A 20,136-nucleotide genomic window follows, 5' to 3' on the forward strand; every position below is an offset into this window, starting at 1 on the left:
CCTAAGAATGAAGAAGCAGTTTCACTCTAGCAATGTTAGCAGTCCTGTTCTACAAAGATGCAAGGTGGCAGCCTGTTCAGCATCCCTGCTCATACCTGACCGCACGGAGACGATCCTGTTGACGCCGTCCATGACTGTGAGGGGGTCGTGGCGCCTCTCTGTGGAACACTGCCGGTCAAACTCCACCCTGAGTCCTTCTGCACCTGGAGGACAAATGGAGCCTGACTTTAGGGGGGGCATAAGGAGGACTCCTCCAAAGTTGGGTTTTGATGACTAAGGCATCTTTGCTTGATTATCCTTAAGCCAAACTTACTTTTCATGGTTTTCCGTATCGCATTTTATTTGGCAAAAGAAAGGTTTGTTTTTTTTTTAGAAAGGGAGGAGAAAATGATTCTAAAATAACTCGATAGCTCTTTCCTATCAAACACAATGGTGGTGACTATGGGCGTAATTAAAGAAGCGAAACTGCCCCACAGGCAGAGCACCACTGCCTCTCGGGGGCGGCCTGCGTACCTGGGATCTTCACGGTGCCGCTGGAGGAAGTGTCGTCTGTGTAGGGGTGGCTGCTCTCCACCACCACCGGCTGAGAGGACAGGCGGCCACTCTGCGAGTCTGTGGCTACATCCTCCAACTCGGTGACACAGAGCTCCAGCAACATATCTGCCACCTGGGGAGGCAGTGGGAGACAAATGAAATCTACGCCTGGAGCCCTGTGTGCGCTTGTCTTCTCGTGTTCTTTCCACAGGGACAGGGCGGCAGAGAGAAGGAGCTATAGAGTTTGAGAAACCTCAATGAAGGAAAGGCTCAGTTTCCTTGTCTACGGATAAAGGCTGTAAAGAGCTCGCAGAGGGGGCAGAAGCATGGACGTGCCCTGTGGACAAGTAGCCGGCGCTGCCCGACACACACAAGCCACTCGCTATGTGTCAAATGGTGAAACAAAAATGACTGTGATTGCCACAGCTTCTTTATATGCCAAAATGAGATTAATTCCTAGTGAGGAAAGTCTGTCTCAGGAACAAAAAATTCCAAGGGAAAGAGCAGGTGATAAAAATAGCTAAGATCCAGGGCCTCCCTGGTGGCTCAAGGGGTTAAGACGCAAGCTATGAAGCTATCCGCAGCCACTGCAACATGAGTTCAATCCCCCAGCCCGCCAGGGAGCAACCCATATGGCGCAGCAGACCTCTTCTTCTGATTCGCCCTTACCTGCTGCTCCCCTCAGCAGTGTACTTCGTCCAATCTGCCTATTCTGTTTCCCACTCTGTCTCTGGTGAATCCTCTCACCCCCCACACCTCTGGCCTGTACCCCAGCTCTTGTTTGCATAAATAAATAAATCTTTGGAAAAAAAAATAGCTAAGATCCTAGAAAGAGCTGGGCATCCATCAGGAGAGGTTGAATGGAAAGGATCCATCAGGCCAAGCAGGGCAGGTGGAGGGTCTGAGACGAGGAGCTACAAATAACAACACAAGGGGGGTTTCTCTGGACATTTAGGGTCAGCCCCTTACCATATTTTCAACGGTCCATAATGTTTTATTTCATTTTAAAATTTCAGGGGTTCAACCATTTAAGCGGTTAGTACTAACGATTATGAATTACTTGTTTTTTTTTAAATGAGACTGTTATAATAGCAATAATACATTAACCTCCACATCTTTCAATCCAGAAAAAGAAATAAACTATTCCCTATTCTGTACTTTTCAGGAATAAATAATTATTTTTCTCTATTTTTTTCTCATAGCTAGATAATAAACTCATTGGTTTAGTATACAGTTTTACAGACCAACTGTAGCATCACTGACACTAAGGTATTATAGAATTATCATTATAAATTCAAAGGCCCCTTTCTTTACGAGTCCCATGTAGATTAGGTCAGGGAAGGCCACAAGAGTAGCCTCTTGCTACTGCCAGGCCAGTTTGAATATTATCATATTTTCCTCTCTCCCCTTGAACCTGGTGTGTGTCACTGAGCCACAATACTGGCATCATTAAATTCCCACTGCAGACTGCCGTCGTCCCTGTCAGGGGTCTTCTATACTTCAGAACCTTCCTCTGCAGTCTTTCATTCCCGGAGAGAAGGGAAGAGGGGTCACAAATGTGGCTCTGCCCTGAGAGCATTCAGGGTCCAACGCCATCTCTCCCACCAGCATCCTGAGGGTCCTGCGTCCCTCTCACAAACTGCAAATTGCACTCTTCATTTACTATGTTTTCCAGATCACTCAACCGCACTTAAGTACTTCATTGTGTGAGTGGTGGTGACAAGGGCCAGAGGAATACAGATGACATAGCTGCACAGGGCATGTAGCCACTGACACGCTGACACGTGGGGATGGAAAGGCAGAACAAGGCCACTATAAAGTTATAGTCCCAGAGAAGTCCAAGGACATTGGGACTGAGCAATCTTAGTCATAAGACACATTGATTCTCTGCTATGGACTTTAAGCTCTAGACTAACCACTAATATGTGAGGCTATTAAAATTTAAAGTTGAACAACAAATGTTGGCGAGGATGTGGAGAAAAAGGAACTCTTGTGCACTGTTGGTGGGAGTGCAAACTGGTCCAACCACTATGGAGAGCTGTGTGGAGATTTCTGGACCTACTAAACATAGAGCTTCCATATGATCCAGCAATTCCACTCCTAGGTATTTACCCAAAGGACACAGAAACATCAATTCCAAAGAGCACCTGCACTCCTATGTTTATAGCAGCACTGTTTACAATAGCTAAGCTTTGGAAACAACCCAAATGCCCAAAAATAGATGACTGGATCAAGAAGATGTAGTACATATATACCATGGAATACTACTCAGCATTCAAAAAAGATAAACACATGCAATTTGCAGCAACATGGATGGCACTGGAAGGGATCATGCTCAGCGAAATAAGCCAAAAAGAAAAAGAAAAATACCGGATGGTCTCACTCATAGCAGGAATCTAGAAAACTTAAATAAGGGACCAGTAAAATGAATATAAGAAAGTGAAAATCAAAATCAACAAAAAACTATGAACCAGAGACACTTTTTTGGGGGGGGGGGGGGGAGGGGAAGGATTGGGGTCAGAATGGGGCGTTTGCAATTATATGGGGGAATATAAAAATAAAATTTAATAAAAAAAAAAAAATAATAAAATTTAAAGTTGAATAAAAACTTTTGTTCCTGGGCCTCCCGGGTGGCGCAAGGAGTTAAGCACCACGCTATGAAGCAATCCACAGCCTCTGCAGCACGAGTTCAATCCCCGGCCAGCCAGGGAGAAACCCACATGGCGAGGCAGACATCTCCTATCTTGCCCGCTGCTCCCCTCAGCAGCGTACTTTGGTCAATCTGCCTGTTCTGTTCCCCACTCTGTCTCTGGTGGAGCCTCTCAGCATCACATCTCTGGCCATATCCCAGCTCTTGTATGCATAAATAAATAAATCTTTAAAAAAAAAAAAAACAAACTTTTGTTCCTAAGGAGCACTTGCCATATTTCAAATGTTCAACCACTGACATAGCTGGTGGTTACCACTCTGAAAGGCTCAGTCTGGAACCTTTCCACCACAGTGGATGCTCAGAACACAGCGTTTCCACCACATTGGTGCTCAGTACAGAGTATTTCTACCACACAGATGGCTCAGTACAGAGCCTCTCCATGCGGCAAAAAGCCCTAGTGGTCACAAAGCTACCTAATATTAAAATCTATTTTCAAGCTGTAGTTAAACACTCTGGTAGTACTAACACATAGAGTTAGATTAGTGGAACAGAAAAGAGTCCATAAGTGGAAATGGACCCAAAATACCGGAGTTAAGAATATGCTAAACATGGTTTTCAAATCACTGAGAAAAGGACAGATTATTAACAAATGATGGCAGGGTGACTTATTTGCCCCTTAGGAAAAAATTAAGTTGGATTCCTGCTTTAATATCCCTACATCAAAATGAATTCACAATTGCTCAAAAATACAAATAAATGAAATCATAAAAATGGTAAGAAACTTGAAGGAATTTTTTAAAAGAATCATGTAGGGGTAAGTGTCATTGGGCAGAAGACAAAACCCAGAAACTGTACATTAAAAAAGCAAAACAAGCAGATCCAACTATGTTAAAAGACAGAAATTATACTACCTGGCCAAAAAATACCAAAATAATGTCAAAAGGCAAATGAGAGGAAAAATACCGCCCCTATGATAGAGAAGACACTTGTTTTACAGGAGTCCTTCTAAACGACTGTACACTAGGATGAAATCAAGCACAATATAAGGTGTGGTATCAATAGCAGCGCCCCTTGGAAAGAAGGGTCACAGCTTGATCCATTGCTCACCTGGGGATAGGCGGTGCCCATGCCAGACAGCACAGCTGAGAGCACATCCCTGCCCCTGTCTCCTGCCCGGCTGCACACGGACAGCTTGAGCAGGTCCACCACCACCCGGGTGTCGTCAGCGACCAGCAAACTGGTGAACTCATCCAGGGACTGAGGCTCTGGACCTGATGTTTTGTTTTGGCTTTCAACATCCTAAAAAATGCCAACAATTAAAATGAGGAATATGTTAAGAGATAAATAGGTACCCATAAACTCAAAGCATGCATAAATGCCACTGACTGAGTAAGGTACTTCATGAGGCATTTAAGACCGTGAAGTACCAGATTAAGAAACAACAGGTACTAATGTCTACCACCAGGTACTATGTTTTTAAGACCAAATAACTGTTTTACAAATCACCCACAGCATCTGTACAAAAGTAAAGCCCTGTGAGCAATTTGTGTCTTAGATTTATATCATAGGGGGAGGCTCAGAATAAATTCTCACCATGTAAAATCAACCTCCCAACCATATGATAAGCTTGGGAATTTCTATCAACTCAATTTGTACACTGAATTTTTATATATTTTGTCGAGACCCTCTCCACAATTCTTTCCTAGAATCTTATTTAAAATGACTTGATGTCGGGCCTCCCTGGCGGCACAGGCGGTTGAGTGCAGCACTGTGAAGCTGTCCGCAGCCTCTGCAGTGCCGGTTCGATCCCCGCTAGCCACAGAGCAACCCACATGGCACAGCAGACCTCTCCTGTCTCCCCCGCTGCTCCCCTCAGCAGTGTCTTTCAGTCATTCTGTCCGTTCTGTTCCCCACTCTGTCTCTGGTGAATCCTCTCGCCCTCCCGCGCCTCTGGCCTGTACCCTGGCTCTTGTATAAATAAATCTTTTTTAAAAAAAAATGACTCGGTGGCATGTAACATTATCAGTCAGCTCTTATTTCTTGGGTTCTTTGAAAAATACATAAAATAAGAATCTTTCAGGGCCTCCCCGGTGGCGCAGCGGTTGAGCGCTGGGTTGCGAAGCTGCCCGCGGCCTCTGCAGCATTGGTTCGATCCCTGGCTGCTCCCCGGCCACCGGAGGAGAGTCCCACATGGCGCGCAGACCTCTCCTGCCGCCCGCTGCTCCCCTCAGCAGTGTACTTCGGTCCTTCTGCCTGCTCTGCTGCCCGCTCTGGCTCTGGTGAATTCTCTCACCCTCCCGCGCTTCTGACTGTACCCAGTGCTTGTATAAATAAATAAATAATTCTTTTAAAAAAAAAAAAAAAAAAAAGAATCTTTCACTTTCCATTCGCAGCACATCAACTAAAACATCGCACCTGGGACCATCTCTCTCTTTCTCTTCTTCAGCAGCAGAAAGGAGCAGTTTGTTTGCCTTTGACATCATCAGACCCAGCCTCAACCTCCTGAGGGTGCCCTGCCTGAGATGGCCCACAGCCCATGCCCACCACAGAAGACCCTCCTGGAGGCTGACATTAATGTGCAGCTAAGGAAAGAAACAGCCACCAGAGCTGCCAAACCCCGAGGATGGGCCTGGAGGTAGCAGGACTCACTGAGCCTCTGCACTGAACATGGAGCGCCCAGGCCCTTCCAGGCCCCCAGGCAGAGTCTCACTAGCAGGACAAAAACAAGAACTCTGCATCACTCCGGTGTGCACCTGACAAAAGCAACAGCTAAAGAACTACTCCATACAGAAGACTAAGGAGACGACACTCTACCCTGGGTGGGTCCTCGACCTAGAAAGAATACCACTAGACAATACGCAAAGTCTGAGGGTGTGTGGATAAGAAGTGATCCTGGATCGTTGTCCTGATCCTTGGAAAACACACACTCAGGCCCCGAGGAGGATCATGCTCTGTTGCTCTCTCCCCAGGGCGCCAAGGAGCTACCAAGTAGAGAATTTATGTGAATGGGGTCAGAGAGCACACGCTATGTTCCAGTTCTATGTACTATCTCAAAAATTTCTGTGTACACTTAAGACTATTTTAAAAGAAAATGTTAAAGAAGAAACCCCCTTGACCTCTTTGGTTTTGGTCATGGTCTCTGCAATGATGCTGGCAGCTCCTGGGTCATCTGTCACTGGAATAAATGGTCGAGAAGAAGCTGAGGAAGCAGACGGGGTCACTGCAGATGGGGTCACAGCATCCTCAGAAGAGATCATCTAGTTTGGAAATACACAGGAAGGGGGAAAACTCAATATGACATATTTTCCACTTAAGTCCAAAAAGCCATAAAACCACTTGGACCATCTGGAATATTCCAGATTTTTTAGAGGTAACAAGGTGGTTATCTCACCAGCTACCACCTTTAGTGGGATCTAATTTGGTCTTGAAAAGCCAAGCAAATTCATACATCCAGGGAAATGTATGAACATTAACAACAGATCACATAAAGACTAAAATAAGCTCACATTTCAAGTTGGGTTTTTCCCAAAAAATTCTTTTCAAAAACTTTTGGCTTCAGAAGTACAGATAAAGGACTGTGGATTTGCATTTATTGATTTTTTTAAAATAATAAATCTATTTCCATTAAAATGTTAACAAAGCTCCTACAAATATAATATTTTCCAGTTCAAGCCAAAAATCATAGTAGTAGGTAAACTTTCTGAATTATGTAAAACAGTGACTTATACTTTTCTAGACACAACAGCAACTCCCTCTCAGTAAAGATCTAACAGAACTTTACTGGCTTGCCATTTATTTTTACCTCTCCCCTCTTTTCTTGCCATGGATTTGGACTAAGTCTGTCTTCAATATCAACGGTGAGCACACATTCCTCTGCATTCATGGGACTGGCCATGGCAGACGCATCAGAAGGGGGTGCGGAGGAGAAGGAGGGACACTCCACTGGGGACATCATGCTGGCTGGCATCAGGGCCCCAACCACCGCGTCTCTGTCAGAAAAGAAAACCAGGCCTGCATTGCATGCCTCTCACCCTGCAGGATAGCAGCCAGGAAATGGGAACTGACACTAAGGGACCCCCTCATCTTTACAGAGCAAGTAAAGGAGTTTTGGAAAATACCAAGTACTATTACTATATAGTCATCAGTTAACAGCAATTCAATACAATGTTTACTCTGGATCTGATGTATCTGAACAATCACAACGATGACAGATGCCTGAGAGGGCCTAAACCAAGGACCTCCAGTAGCAAAAACCAAACCAAAACAAAACATGCAAAACCTAAGAACCAGACCAGAGTAAGCCTCTGAATTTTCCTAAGAATCTTCCTGGATTATCGTCAAAGCCTGTTCACTGAAAATTGTGTACCAAGGTACCTCAAAAAAGGCTTCAAGAACTAAATGATTTCTCAGTTTCTCATAGGCCTTTATTCTGAAACTAAGGATGTGGGCTTCTTATTTCTAGTCATCAGATCCACTATAGTGTCAATGATACTACATAATAGTTTGCTTAGGTTGTGAGAACATACAACAAATATTAGAAAAGATGACACTATAAAATTCTGCCTTATGTGTTTGAATGAAGAGAATGATAAGTGGTCTTGAATATTACTATAAATTAATGTCAACAAATTGTTCCTGTTCTTTCCCAATTAATGCTTGGAATTTACTGGTCATAAAGAATAAAGAAATTCTTTTGTCTTGCTGTTCTGATTCCTATTTCGAAGTGCACTGAAGAAAGCATAAAGACACCATCACCAAAAGGTATAGGACCTAAAATGCACAGTATTTAAAATGCACATTCTCAGCGACATCTGATCAATAAGAAATTACAAAAACCTAAAGGCTACACAATTGCAGGATTTCAAAAGTTAGCAAACAAGCCTACCTGGCATACATGATTTGCAATGCTGTAAGTATATGAGATAAGGCCTGCTGTTTGGCCAGATTTCCATCCAATGACAGGAGAATCTTGGCAAGAGAAGGGCGGTTTGGCTTAGAGTTACTTGCACCACTGATTTTATTACTGGCAGCAGAAGAATCGGCATCTGAAGGCACACCTGAAAATGGAAAATAAAATTTGAGTTCAATTTTTAAAATCATAGTATACTCTAATTCTGTTTTATTTCTGTCACCTTCCAGTTTAGTTCCAAAGCACACAACAAAGAGGAAATTTTAAAATACAGGAAACTGAATCAAAAAGAAAATACAACACATTAAAATTTGTGAGACACAGAGCTAACGCAGAGCTGAGAGAGGAAACTTACAGTGCTGAGTTTGTATTAGAAAAGAGAATCGTATCATATTAATCATCCACGCTCTCAACTCAAAAAACTAGAGAAAGAATAGCAAAATAAACCTATAGCAAGCATAAAGAAATAATGAACAGAGAACAGAAACTAATAAAACTGGGAAGAAAAGATAAAGGACAGAGAAAATCAAAAAATAAAAAAGCAACAAAACCAAGCAAGGTTTATTCAAGGTATGCAAGACTGGCTCAAAAACCTGTGTGAAAATATGCATATTTGGCTTACTTGCACTAGCCAAAAACCAGTAATAATCCAAATGTGAACCATGGAAGTGAACTCAGTAACAACAAATCAACTAGTCCATGTAAAACTCAGATGAATATCCAGAAAAGCACACTGAATGGAGAAAGGCAATCTCAAATACATACACACAATGTGACATGAAAAAGCTATAAGAATACCAATATGGAACCACTGAGTAATATAAACTGGGTAGAATAATGCCCTAGAAAGAAAATAGCACAGGAAGGCTAAGAAGGCTAAGAAGTAGCCCTAGTTTATAGATCTAGTACTGGTGATGCCAGAAACCCACATTTCAGTTATTTATCAGGTGGCATTTGGAGATGATAGGTCCCCTCTTAAGAGATAGAGGGGGAAAGTTTTACATTAGAATTAGAAAGATAAAATTCCCTTAAAAAAACAAGTATATTTTGGACCTCCCTGGTGGCGCAAGGGGTTAATTACCGCACTATGAAGCAATCCTGCAGCCTTTGCAGCACGAGTTTGATCCCCAGCCAGTCTAGCACAGGAAGGCTAAGAAGGCTAAGAAGTAGCCCTAGTTTATAGATCTAGTACTGGTGATGCCAGAAACCCACATTTCAGTTATTTATCAAGGTGGCATTTGGAGATGATAGGTCCCCTCTTAAGAGATAGAGGGGGAAAGTTTTACATTAGAATTAGAAAGATAAAATTCCCTTTAAAAAAACAAGTATATTTTGGACCTCCCTGGTGGCGCAAGGGGTTAATTACCGCACTATGAAGCAATCCTGCAGCCTTTGCAGCACGAGTTTGATCCCCAGCCAGTCGGGGAGCAACCCACATGGCCCAGAAGACCTCTTCTGACTCGCCTGCTGCTCCCCTCAGCAGTGTATTTCAGTCAATCTGCCTGTTCTATTCCCCATTCTGTCTCTGGTGGATCCTCTCATCCCCCCAGCATCTCTGGCCTATGCCCCAGCTCTTGTATGCATAAATAAATCTTTAAAAAAAAAACAAGTAGAGGGCCTCCCCTGGTGGCGCAGGCATTTGAGCGCTGTGCTATGAAGCTGTCCGCAGCCTCTGCAGTGCCAGTTCAATCCCCGGCGGCCAGGGAGCAACTCACATGGTGAAGCAGACCTCTCCATACTCGCCCGCTGCTCCCCTCAGCAGTGTGTTTTCAGTCAGTCTGCCTGTTCTGTTCCCCATTCTCTCTGGTGAATCCTCTCAGCCCCCGCATCTCTGGCCTGTACCCCAGCTCTTGTATGCATAAATAAATAAAACTTAAAAAAAAAAAAAGTGCAACAAGTGCAACTGAAACTGGATATTCACATACCAAAATTTTCAATCCACACCTCACACCAGGTATAAAATTTACTCAAGATCAAGCATAGGCATAAAAAATACATAAAACCATATAACTTGTATATGAAAACACAGAAAATGAGTCTTTATGATCTTGAGTTAGGCAAAGTTTCTTAGAAGCAGCACCCAAAATGCGAGGCAAAGAAGATAAAAATGGAAAACTGGACTTTATCAAAATTTAGAAATTCTACTCTAAAATCCACCTGTGAAGGGAAATGAAGATAGGCCATACTGGGAGAAATTATTTACGAATTATGTATCTGACAAAAGATTTATACCCAGGATATATAAAGAACTCTCAAAACTCAGTAATAAGAAAATAGCCTAATTTTAAAAATGGGCAAAACACTTCAACAAAAAAACTCTTAAACAAAAAACTTTAACAAAAAACATATTTGGGGCCTCCCTGGTAGCGCAAGAGGTTAAGACACAAGCAATGAAGCTATCCGCAGCCACTGCAGCACGAGTTTGATCCCCGGCCAGCCAGGGAGCTACCCACATGACGCAGCAGATCTCTCCTGTCTCGCCCGCTGCTCCCCTCAGCAGTGTATTTCAGTTGATCTGCCTGTTCTATTCCCCACTCTGTCTCTGGTGAATCCTCTCACCTCCCATACCGTTGGCCTGTTACCTCAGTTCTTGCATACATAAATAAATAAATCTTTAAAAAAAAAAAACACACACATTTGGATGGTAAATCAGCAAGATGCTCAACATCATTAGTCATTAAGGAAACACTACTAAAACTACTAAAATAAAAGACTAACCACACAAAGTGTAGACAAAAACATGGAGGAGCTGGAACTCTGGTGCCACCACTTTGCAAAAACAGTTTGTAGGTATCTTAAGAAGGTAAACATATACCTAACAGATGATCCAATCATTCCTCTCCTAGTATTTACCTCAGAGAAAATGCAAGTGTATGACATACGAAGACCTAGACAAAATGTTCATAGCAATTGTATTTGTATAGCCAAGAACAACCCAAATTTACATCAACAGGAGAAAAGATCAACTTCAGTATATCCAAAACTGAAATACTATTCAACAACAAAAAAGAATGGATAAGCAACATGGATGAACCTCAAAACAATTATGCTGAGTGGAAAAAGCAAGATTTTTTTTTTCAAGTACTTACTATATGAGTCCAGTCTATAAAACTCTAAAAACTGCAAACTGAACTACAATCACAGAAACAAGTTGGTGGCTGTGGGAAGTAGGGGAGGAGTTGTGTCACATGTCTAAGCGGATGGAAATTACACCTAAAGAATGTACAGTTTTTAGGCCCTCCCTGGTGGCACAAGGTTAGGTTAAGCACAGCACTGTCAAGTTATCCACAGCTACTGCAGCACGAGTTTGATCCCCGGCCAGGGAGCTACCCAAACGGCGCAGCAGACCTCTCCTGTTTCACCCGCTGCTCCCCTCAGCAGTGTATTTCAGTCAGTCTGCCTGTTCTATTCCTCACTCTTTCTCTGGTGAATCCTCTCACCCCCCATACCTCTGGCCTGTACCCCAGGTCTTATATGCATAAATAAATAAAAATCTTTTAAAAAAAAGTAGTTTAGTGTATGTAAATTATACAATCAAGTGTATGTAATTATACAATTAAAATATCAAGCAGGCCAGTACAGTGCCCACACAAGCCATGATGTTATTATAAAGTCTTCTGTTTATATATGTGTACAGCATTGCCAGACTTGGCGTGATCAATATACAAGAACCAGCATCACACTTCCTGTGAAGGTTTTCATTCTAGCATGCAAAATCACAGCAGAGAGCCCGTGACTGTCCTGTGACTTGGTTCAAGAAAGCAGTTAACATCTCCCTACCACGTCTAGTCTGGTGACCCTATTAAACATCCTATCTAAGAGGTTGCTGTAGCACAGAAAAGAAGCTCATATAAAATACAAAACCTGTGTTACCTAAATAGGAAGCACCTAAAGGGTCTCTTGCAGTCTGGAAGAGGACAGGCTCGTGAACAGAGGGCGTGGCCACGTCAACAGTCGTCCACGCCACGCTGTGCGATGACCCACAAGCCACTCGTGTAATCTTCTGGCCTTCTAAGCCTTGCACCAGGGTGGGCTTTCTATTAACTGTGGTTGTGCCATTGCCCTGCTGGCCATGGTCATTGTCACCCCAAGCATATACCTGTTAAGGGAAAAGAAAACTTTAGGATTTTTCAACATTTCAAAACATCTTCAAATTTACTTCAAAATGTCTAAAATCATGGTATTTAAATAAATTAACCCTCAATTTCATCATTTTAAATAAAGGCATCTGTGTACTGTAATTATAAGGCAAATTTAACTATAAAGGTTCATGTCACTGACTATAAACAATTATTTACCTAATATAACTGCAATTAATTCATCTAACCTGTTGTGTTATAGGAAACTTCAACTAATGGCAAGAACATTTTTTCCCTTTATTTTACAAAGAAAAATGGTCAAAAAATTATGGCTGGTTTTCAAGTAATTCACTTTTTGACTTTATGGAATTTGAAGATATAATTCATTTTTAATTCATTTTGATTAAAAAAACTGATATAGATTGCTGCCTTCTGTTAAAAAAAAAGTGTGCTAATTTGCTGTCATAATTTTTTTATTTTAATATTTTTTTATTTTTTACATCATTGTTGATTTTTAAACAATATTTGCTTCCCCCTCAACCCTCATATGTAGTCCCCATAGAGTTTCCCTCACCAACGCACCGCACCCGTGCACCATCACCTCAGTCCCCTGTGCTCCTCCCTCCCTCCTTCTGATCCCTCTCCCTCCTTCTCCCCTGCAGGATGTCTCTGATTTATATTGTCTGTTTTTGCTTTGCTGCATTTTGTACAGGTATTATTTTTCCCCTGATGTCTTATTTGGTTCCCCTGTATTCCTGCTATAAGTGAAAGCATGCGATATTTTTCTTTTTCCTTCTGGTTTAATTCACTGAGCATAATTCCTTCTAGCTCCATCCACATTGCTGCGGATGGCATGAGCTTATCTTATTTGACTGCTGAATAAAATAATTTTTAAAATAAAACATCCTGTCATGGTTTGGGCTTTAAAAGCAAAAGAATGAGTAATACTTGTCAGGAATAACTTTATTTTTAGAATGAAGTGTGTATGTATATATAGTATGTGTGGTATGTGTATATACAGATATATGGTACGTGTAGTATGTGTATATGTAGATCTCCCCATCAGCTGTCCACTTCTACAGTGAAATGTTAGTAATACTTTAGCAGTGGGAGCACCTTCAACAATAATAATTTCTTCACTTTTCCAGGTGGACTACAGAGCAGGAAAATCCACTCCTTCATAACATGTATCAGTCATGTTATAAAGTTAAGGCCCTCTAAGCCCCCACACCTCATACATGCTGACAATTCAGCAGATACACCTGGAAATAAAATGGGACAAGCCTGCCCTACTGGATCAAGTACCAAACCAAAGTATCATCTCATTTCATCACTAGTTACACTTTCAACAGGACAAGGACTTCTCACACCCTTAGCTCACCTGCCCCGCGTCCGTGACCGCCAGGCAGTGCAGGGCCCCGACGGCCACATGCACGATCTTCTTCCCTCTCAGGCCTTCCACCACCTGTGGCTTCCGCACATGCACATCCGAGCCATGGCCCAGTCTGAAGTAATCCCCTTTCCCCCTACGAGGAGGTCAACAGTGAAAGTTTTAATATATGGTGACTCTGCCAATGTCTACAGGAAAACAATCCCTGTTAACAGCCTTAGAGTCAGCCCAATGCTGTCATCACACGGCACCCAAAGCCTTCCACATCTTACAAAATAGTGTGCCGTTAATTCAAGTTAATTCATTAATTCTGCTAGCAAGATCCTTAATGTGTGTTTTACTATACATAAGTTCTTTTTTTTTTTTAAAGATTTATTTATTTATACAAGAACCAGGGTATAGGCCAGATGCGTGGGAGGATGAGAGGATTCTCCAGAGACAGAGTGAGGAACAGAACAGGCAGACTGACTGAAATACACTGCTGAGGGGAGCAGCAGGCGAGACAGGAGAGGTCTGCTTTGCCATGTGGGATTCTTACCGGCCAGCTGGGATCAAACCCACGCTGCAGAGGCTGTGGACAGCTTCACAGTGCGGCGTTCAACCGCCTGCACCACCAGGGAGGCCCACTATACAGAAGTTCTTGATGCAGGTTTTCATATAAAGAGATTAATACTGGACCTCCCTGGTGGTACAGGAGTTAAAGTCTCAGCGCGCTCAAGCTATCACCAGCCACTGAGGCATGAGTTTAATCGCCAGCCAGGGAGCTAAGCCACATGGCGCAGCAGACCTCTCCTGTCTTTCCCACTGCTCCCCTCAGCAGTATATTTCAGTAGATCTGCCTGTTCTGGTCCTCACTCTGTCTCTGGAGAATCCCCTCACCCCCCACACCTTTGGCCTACACCCCAGTTCTTGCATGCATGAATGAATTAAAAAAAATAAATCTTTTTTTTAAAAAAAGAGATTAACCACATCAATCAGCTCTTAAAAGTCCTCTCTGGTGGGATTCTTCTTCAAGCTTCCAGGGGTCAAAATAAGGCCCATTACACCATCCAAATCAGCTGGGTGCCCATCTTCCCACCCTTTTGACTTTAATAAAATAAGCTTTCATAAAAAACACACATGAACTTTTTAAGGATCAAAGAAATCAGAAGTCTGTTTTCTATCCATTTGATCAGAGGTGTCTGGTAGTAAGAAAACAGGAGAAACCCTTTACACAAACTTCACCCAAATAGCAGACACAAGTGGGCAAAAATTTCTACAGTGTTCTTTATCAAAGACCCAGTTATGATGAGAGATTTCTTCATATAATGTCACTCATTCCAAATTGAAATAAAAGGACAAAGGGAACCTGCTAAGTATGAAAATGAAGGTTTTATCATCCCTCCAGAGTGGAAACAGGGTGGGGATCAGCCCCTCGTCCCCTCCCCCCGGCCTCACATGAGCACACAATTCACGTACCATGTCCACACCACTCCTGACTTGGTGAGTGCCAAGGAGAACTGAGCGCCGCACTCGATCTGGCATACCCCCTGTCCGTTGAGTCTCTCAATGTTCTGGGGGATGTTACAGCCTTCACTTCCTCCCCGGCCTAATTTTCCAAAGTCACCATCACCCCAGGAAAATACCAAACCTAGGTTTTAAAAAGAGTGTATCATGAAGACCAGTGCTTCCTGAAGTCCTCACCCACCCGGAAACTCGGAGTCAGAACAAGCGCTCACCTTCATCAGTCAGGGCCAGGGTCTGGGCATCTCTACTTCCACACGCAACCTGGATCACTCTGTGACCAAGAAGGACTTTCACCTACTCAATTACAAATTTAAAAACAGAATCAAGCACAGGCACTGAGAAAGCAGGGGAAATTTTTCCAACAGACCGAGAGTCAAACATGCATGTCTTTATGAACTGTCTTAGACTTGAAGCTTATCTTCTCTTGAAATCGGCAGATGGTACGCTTTCAGTAAGCAACAAAAATGTGTATAATCACCATTTTGGGCTTCAGTTGTGTCGTATTATCCCCATGTCCCAAACGGCCATATTCTCCAAGGCCCCAGGTATACAGCTCGCCGCTGGAGGTGAGGGCTGCGCTGTGAGAGCTGCCGCAGGCGATATCCCGAATTCGCTTGGTTTTCAGGGCCTCGATCAGCCGTGGTTTGTCACAGTTCCTATAGCAAGATTAAATCATCGTCCCGTTAATCAACCCAGCCTTTAATGAAGAAGAAACAAAATCTACACTGATCCAAAACATCTGCAGATCAATTTAACTCTCAAACCTTAAAACAGAACATGTGCAAGGCCCTCCCTGGTGGTGCCAGTGGTTAAACATCAGCACCACGAAGCTAACTGCAGCTACTGCAGCACGAGTTTGAGCCCCAGCCAGGGAGCTAACCCACATGGCACAGCCGACCTCTCCTGACTTACCAGCTGCTCCCCTGCAGTGTATTTCAGTCAATCTACCTGTTCTGTTCCCCACTCTGTCTCTGGTGAATCCTCTCACACCTCGCCCCTCTGGCCTGTACCCCAGTTCTTATATGCATAAATAAATAAAAATAAACCTTTAAAAAAAACAGAACATGAGCCAACAAATCACTTTCACAGATATTTGGGGGGTAATTTTTAAACTGTATTTCCATAAAAAGCCTATCCTATTTCATTTTCTGCAAATAACTATCAAAGGGCATTCACTGTTATTATCTACGACAGTATCTTATTAGCAAGTGGTGAAGAAAACATTCTTACATTCTGCTGAAATGCCCAAGTTTGCCATCATCACCTTCACCCCAGGAAAACACTTTCCCGTCGACAGTCAAGGCCGTGGCATGGCGGCCACCTGCAACAGTCACATAGACATGTCTGCTGGAGTTGGTTTACAAAACATTCACAGAGTAACCACCCCCTATGTTTTCTCTCTGCAGTATGTACTGGATGACTATGTGCTGAATGAATCAGTAAACAGGATCAACATTTCAGAGAGACAACTCAGATAAGTGTACTTTTACTAAGCTCCAGAGTTTAAATCCTAGACAGAGTTTTATTTGCAAAGAAGAGGCAAAACAATGTTTAACAATGGGGTTCCTGAAATGTTAAATATGTAAGAGGTCAAAATTCAAATGGAAAAAATAAAAACAAATATGCCTGTAATTAGGCAAATGATGAAATGGAGTGACAAGTTTAGCTTTTGAAGCTTATTTTCCATGTGCACTTAAGGCACTCTGCTCACTCTTTCTAAAACATAGCAGCTCATTCTCTTGCCCAGCAGGACCACCCTCCTGGTTCATCCACTCCACCCCAGCACTGAAAGACACTGTCTTCACTGGCATTTCCTGTTAGACATTAGAGTACCTGCCAGCCCCTGGGCTCCCAGTGCACCCAGACTCATTCTTCCCTGTCCCTCACCACCAGAACCCCTGTTATAAAGAGCAACAATGTGCTCAGCTACAAACTACACTTCCCAGCCTCCCTTTCCCAGGGGCTGGTAACAGAGGTGTGACAGAACTGAGGCTTCCGAAAAACTTCTGTAGAGGGGCCGAGGAAGCTGGAAGAAATGCCCATCTTGTGCTACAGGCGTGCCCACAGTGGCCTGGTACCTGAGTGAACGGCCACCTTCTTGACCACGTAACTGCTGAGTGCCGTGATCTGCCGGGGGATGGGCACGGTGCCACTGGAGATGCCCAGCCCCAGCCGGCCATTTGTGGCTTCTCCACAGGCATAGACCTTCCCTTCCACAGTCACTGCAAAGAAGCAGAACACAGACAGGACTCACTTTTCACAACATAACAGCTATGTTTTTAGTGCTAAGTATAATTTTAAAATATTAGAATATTAGTCATGCCTACCTGCAAACAAACTTTTAGAACCACCAGCCACCTGTACTACATTCAAAGCAGATAGGGTCTCAGAGAACGAAGGAACCTTTATCTAGAATGAGTTTAAGCAAAAGAAGGAAAAAAAAATTTTATTTACAATTTAAAAATTTTAAGTAACCTTATTAGATACAAGAAATTACTACTAATTTGCATGATTGTTTTAACCAAAAAAAAAAAAATTATTTTCTTAGAGATATACACTAAAGTATTTTAAAGCATTTAAGCATGATACAGTGAGATTTACTTTAAAATAAATGAGGGTGAGCGGCCTATTGGGTGTATAGGTGCACAGGATATACAGGACACAAAGACAAAAGCAAGGCCACCAGCTGGTGAGTGCTGAAGCTGGTACCAAGGATACCAGGCTCAGGTTCCCGCTCTTTCTACCCAGGTGCCTCTAACCATCTCCATATTAAAGGTGAGAAATAAAACACACATGACATCAAAACATAAACATCTGGCAAACTACATTTTATTTCAAGTCATGTCCTGCTCACCCTCACTGATTCCAACATCTCTAAGAAGTGACAGGCTTAACTTCCCATTGCACATGGGTGTGATTTACAAATAAAATTAAATTATTTCAAATAAAGATAAAAATGCATTCCTTATACTTGAGACTTAAGAACAAATGATTTCCACTTAATGAGTTGCAACTTTCCTTCTCAGCTTCTCTCCAAGACAGCTGATAAGAAAACTTAAGGCTGCAGATGAGAGCTGCTCACTCATCTGAAGAGAAACTGTCCCTACACTAAAGTTTATGGTTTTTTGACTCCCCAGATGAGACACTGAATGCTATGAGGAGCAATGAATTCAATCCTAGTTCAAATGCATCATTTTGCAACTAATCTTTAAATCACATCTTGTTCACCTTCATACCATCAGGGCATTTTTTTCATATTATTAGCTCATGGTAAGCAAAAATGTTTACTGGATTGAAGGCTAGGGAAATACACTGCATAATTTTTATCCATGAACTTGTCATATCTTTTCAAAAGGGTGTTTTCTAGTTTGTGAAACAACAATAATGCAACTATATCTAAAGTAGACTATTTTCCAAGGACATAGGTTTTTCAGAAACTAATTTTGATGATGTCTATTGTTTCATGTCAAAAATTACCTAGAAAAGTCAATTAAAAAAACAAGATTTAAAAAGTAAAATCATTAAAAATCTTTAAAAGAGGTCTGGCTGCTGTTGTGCACCTCCTGGACAAAGGCATCAGCTATCCTCACTCATTTGGTGACAGGTGACATGCAGTGACAGGTTGACAGCACAAGGGAGATACCTTAGAGCCTTTCAGTCCACCCAACTGGTCCTTGTCATTCAGTCCCCACACAAACACTTTGGTTCTTATTGTAGCTGCTGACTCCAGCCCTGCAGCCTTCTTTCTGATAAGGCTAGCCAAAGAAAAAAGATAGAAATGGAGGTCTTTCAGCATAAAAAATATTTTTTTAAGTAAATAGGAAAGCATGCAGTGTGCTATGAGAAACTATCAAAGTTTTAATACAATGACATGTCAAGTACATACAGAAGTTTAAGTGCTCCAGAGGGCTGAAATTTCTAGATACCTGCATACTACCTTTTAATTTTAACTTTTTCTTTTTAGCAGAGATCTTTCTATAGTACACTCTGCGGTTCTCTTTCTTCTCCAATACAAAGGTGAATGCGACAGCTGTTTACCAACTCACAGTGATTCCTGACCATATTCTCAACATACAGTTACTACATATGTAACTGGAGAGCACTGTGAAATGGCCCCAGGAGTCACAAGTGAGGTGGAATTGTGGCAATGTCCCTTGTAAAAATTATATACAAAAACCCTATTAAATGAAGCTGGAAGGTCTCACACCTACACAAGGAGCCCACTCTATGGGAGCGAGCATGCTGGGGTCCCTACTTCTTTCCCCACATCCCCAGGCTCCTGAAGCACAGACATGGCAGTTGGCTCCTGCCACCTTGCTCATCCCATTGCCTAACCTGCCCCTGGTGGGTTGGAAGTTTAATCACCAGAATACTCTGATTCTTGAACTTGATGAGAACACAAAATACTCAGAACAGTGTTTAGATTTTCTTGGCTGTTCATATGATCCCAGGTGCTAAGAAACTGCTTTTTTCTGTGTTTGGGTTTTTGATTCCTTGCTTGTTTTTCTCCTATTTTTATTTTCTTTTAAGGATTTATTCTATTTATTTATGCATATAAGAGTTGGGGTGTCAGGGGTACAACTGGACATTCTGACACTAGGTTCTAGATAGGTTTGGGGATGCAGAGTGTAGAAAAACACCTTTATCTGATACCAGGCATAAGAGAACAAATATATGGACATTGTAATCATTTTAAATACCTTGTAACACATTTTCAGCAATAAATATGTATGTATGGGATAGCAGGGGAATGTTCAAGATATGTAATGACTGGCACCATGTAAGTATTGACCTGTCAGAATGGAGGCCAGACCAGCATTCAATGTGGACACATCCAGTTGGATCCCTCTCCTCTGGAAAACTGCATGGATCACTCACTCAGCCTTACACTATTAGCTAATTAATGAAATCAATAGCGGGGGGGGGTGGGGGGGGAGCCACTACATTCAAAGAGCTAGAATTTCTTCTGCTAATATATTCAATTTTATGAAGAAATTTCATTAATGAGTAGGCTCAAAATTTTGGTACCTGTAATAATTCTATTTGCCTAATTCATTTTTGTAGCTAC

The 20,136-nt window shown here is 42.3% G+C and overlaps 1 protein-coding gene across 5 annotated transcripts in view; it reads right to left on the reverse strand.

Annotated features, from left to right (window-relative positions):
- The window catches only part of HERC2 (HECT and RLD domain containing E3 ubiquitin protein ligase 2), a 160,850-nt gene that overhangs the window by 26,073 nt on the left and 114,641 nt on the right, over nucleotides 1-20,136 (reverse strand). For all 5 annotated transcript variants that reach the window (XM_037510126.1, XM_037510129.2, XM_037510127.2 and 2 more), the window contains 15 exons: nucleotides 18,712-18,823; nucleotides 17,396-17,477; nucleotides 17,147-17,290; nucleotides 16,299-16,389; nucleotides 15,547-15,724; nucleotides 15,281-15,362; nucleotides 15,021-15,192; nucleotides 13,554-13,698; nucleotides 11,967-12,192; nucleotides 8,070-8,241; nucleotides 6,987-7,173; nucleotides 6,301-6,441; nucleotides 4,292-4,483; nucleotides 514-667; nucleotides 96-203 (listed from right to left, as the gene is read on the reverse strand). In XM_037510126.1, the coding sequence (XP_037366023.1) occupies nucleotides 96-203; nucleotides 514-667; nucleotides 4,292-4,483; nucleotides 6,301-6,441; nucleotides 6,987-7,173; nucleotides 8,070-8,241; nucleotides 11,967-12,192; nucleotides 13,554-13,698; nucleotides 15,021-15,192; nucleotides 15,281-15,362; nucleotides 15,547-15,724; nucleotides 16,299-16,389; nucleotides 17,147-17,290; nucleotides 17,396-17,477; nucleotides 18,712-18,823 (2,186 nt within the window). The remainder of the gene's footprint in view (nucleotides 1-95; nucleotides 204-513; nucleotides 668-4,291; nucleotides 4,484-6,300; nucleotides 6,442-6,986; nucleotides 7,174-8,069; nucleotides 8,242-11,966; nucleotides 12,193-13,553; nucleotides 13,699-15,020; nucleotides 15,193-15,280; nucleotides 15,363-15,546; nucleotides 15,725-16,298; nucleotides 16,390-17,146; nucleotides 17,291-17,395; nucleotides 17,478-18,711; nucleotides 18,824-20,136) is intronic.

This window comes from Talpa occidentalis, unplaced genomic scaffold (genome assembly GCF_014898055.3).
Source record: "Talpa occidentalis isolate TD23 unplaced genomic scaffold, MPIMG_talOcc4v2.1 talOcc4.14, whole genome shotgun sequence".
Lineage (NCBI taxonomy): Eukaryota > Metazoa > Chordata > Mammalia > Eulipotyphla > Talpidae > Talpa > Talpa occidentalis.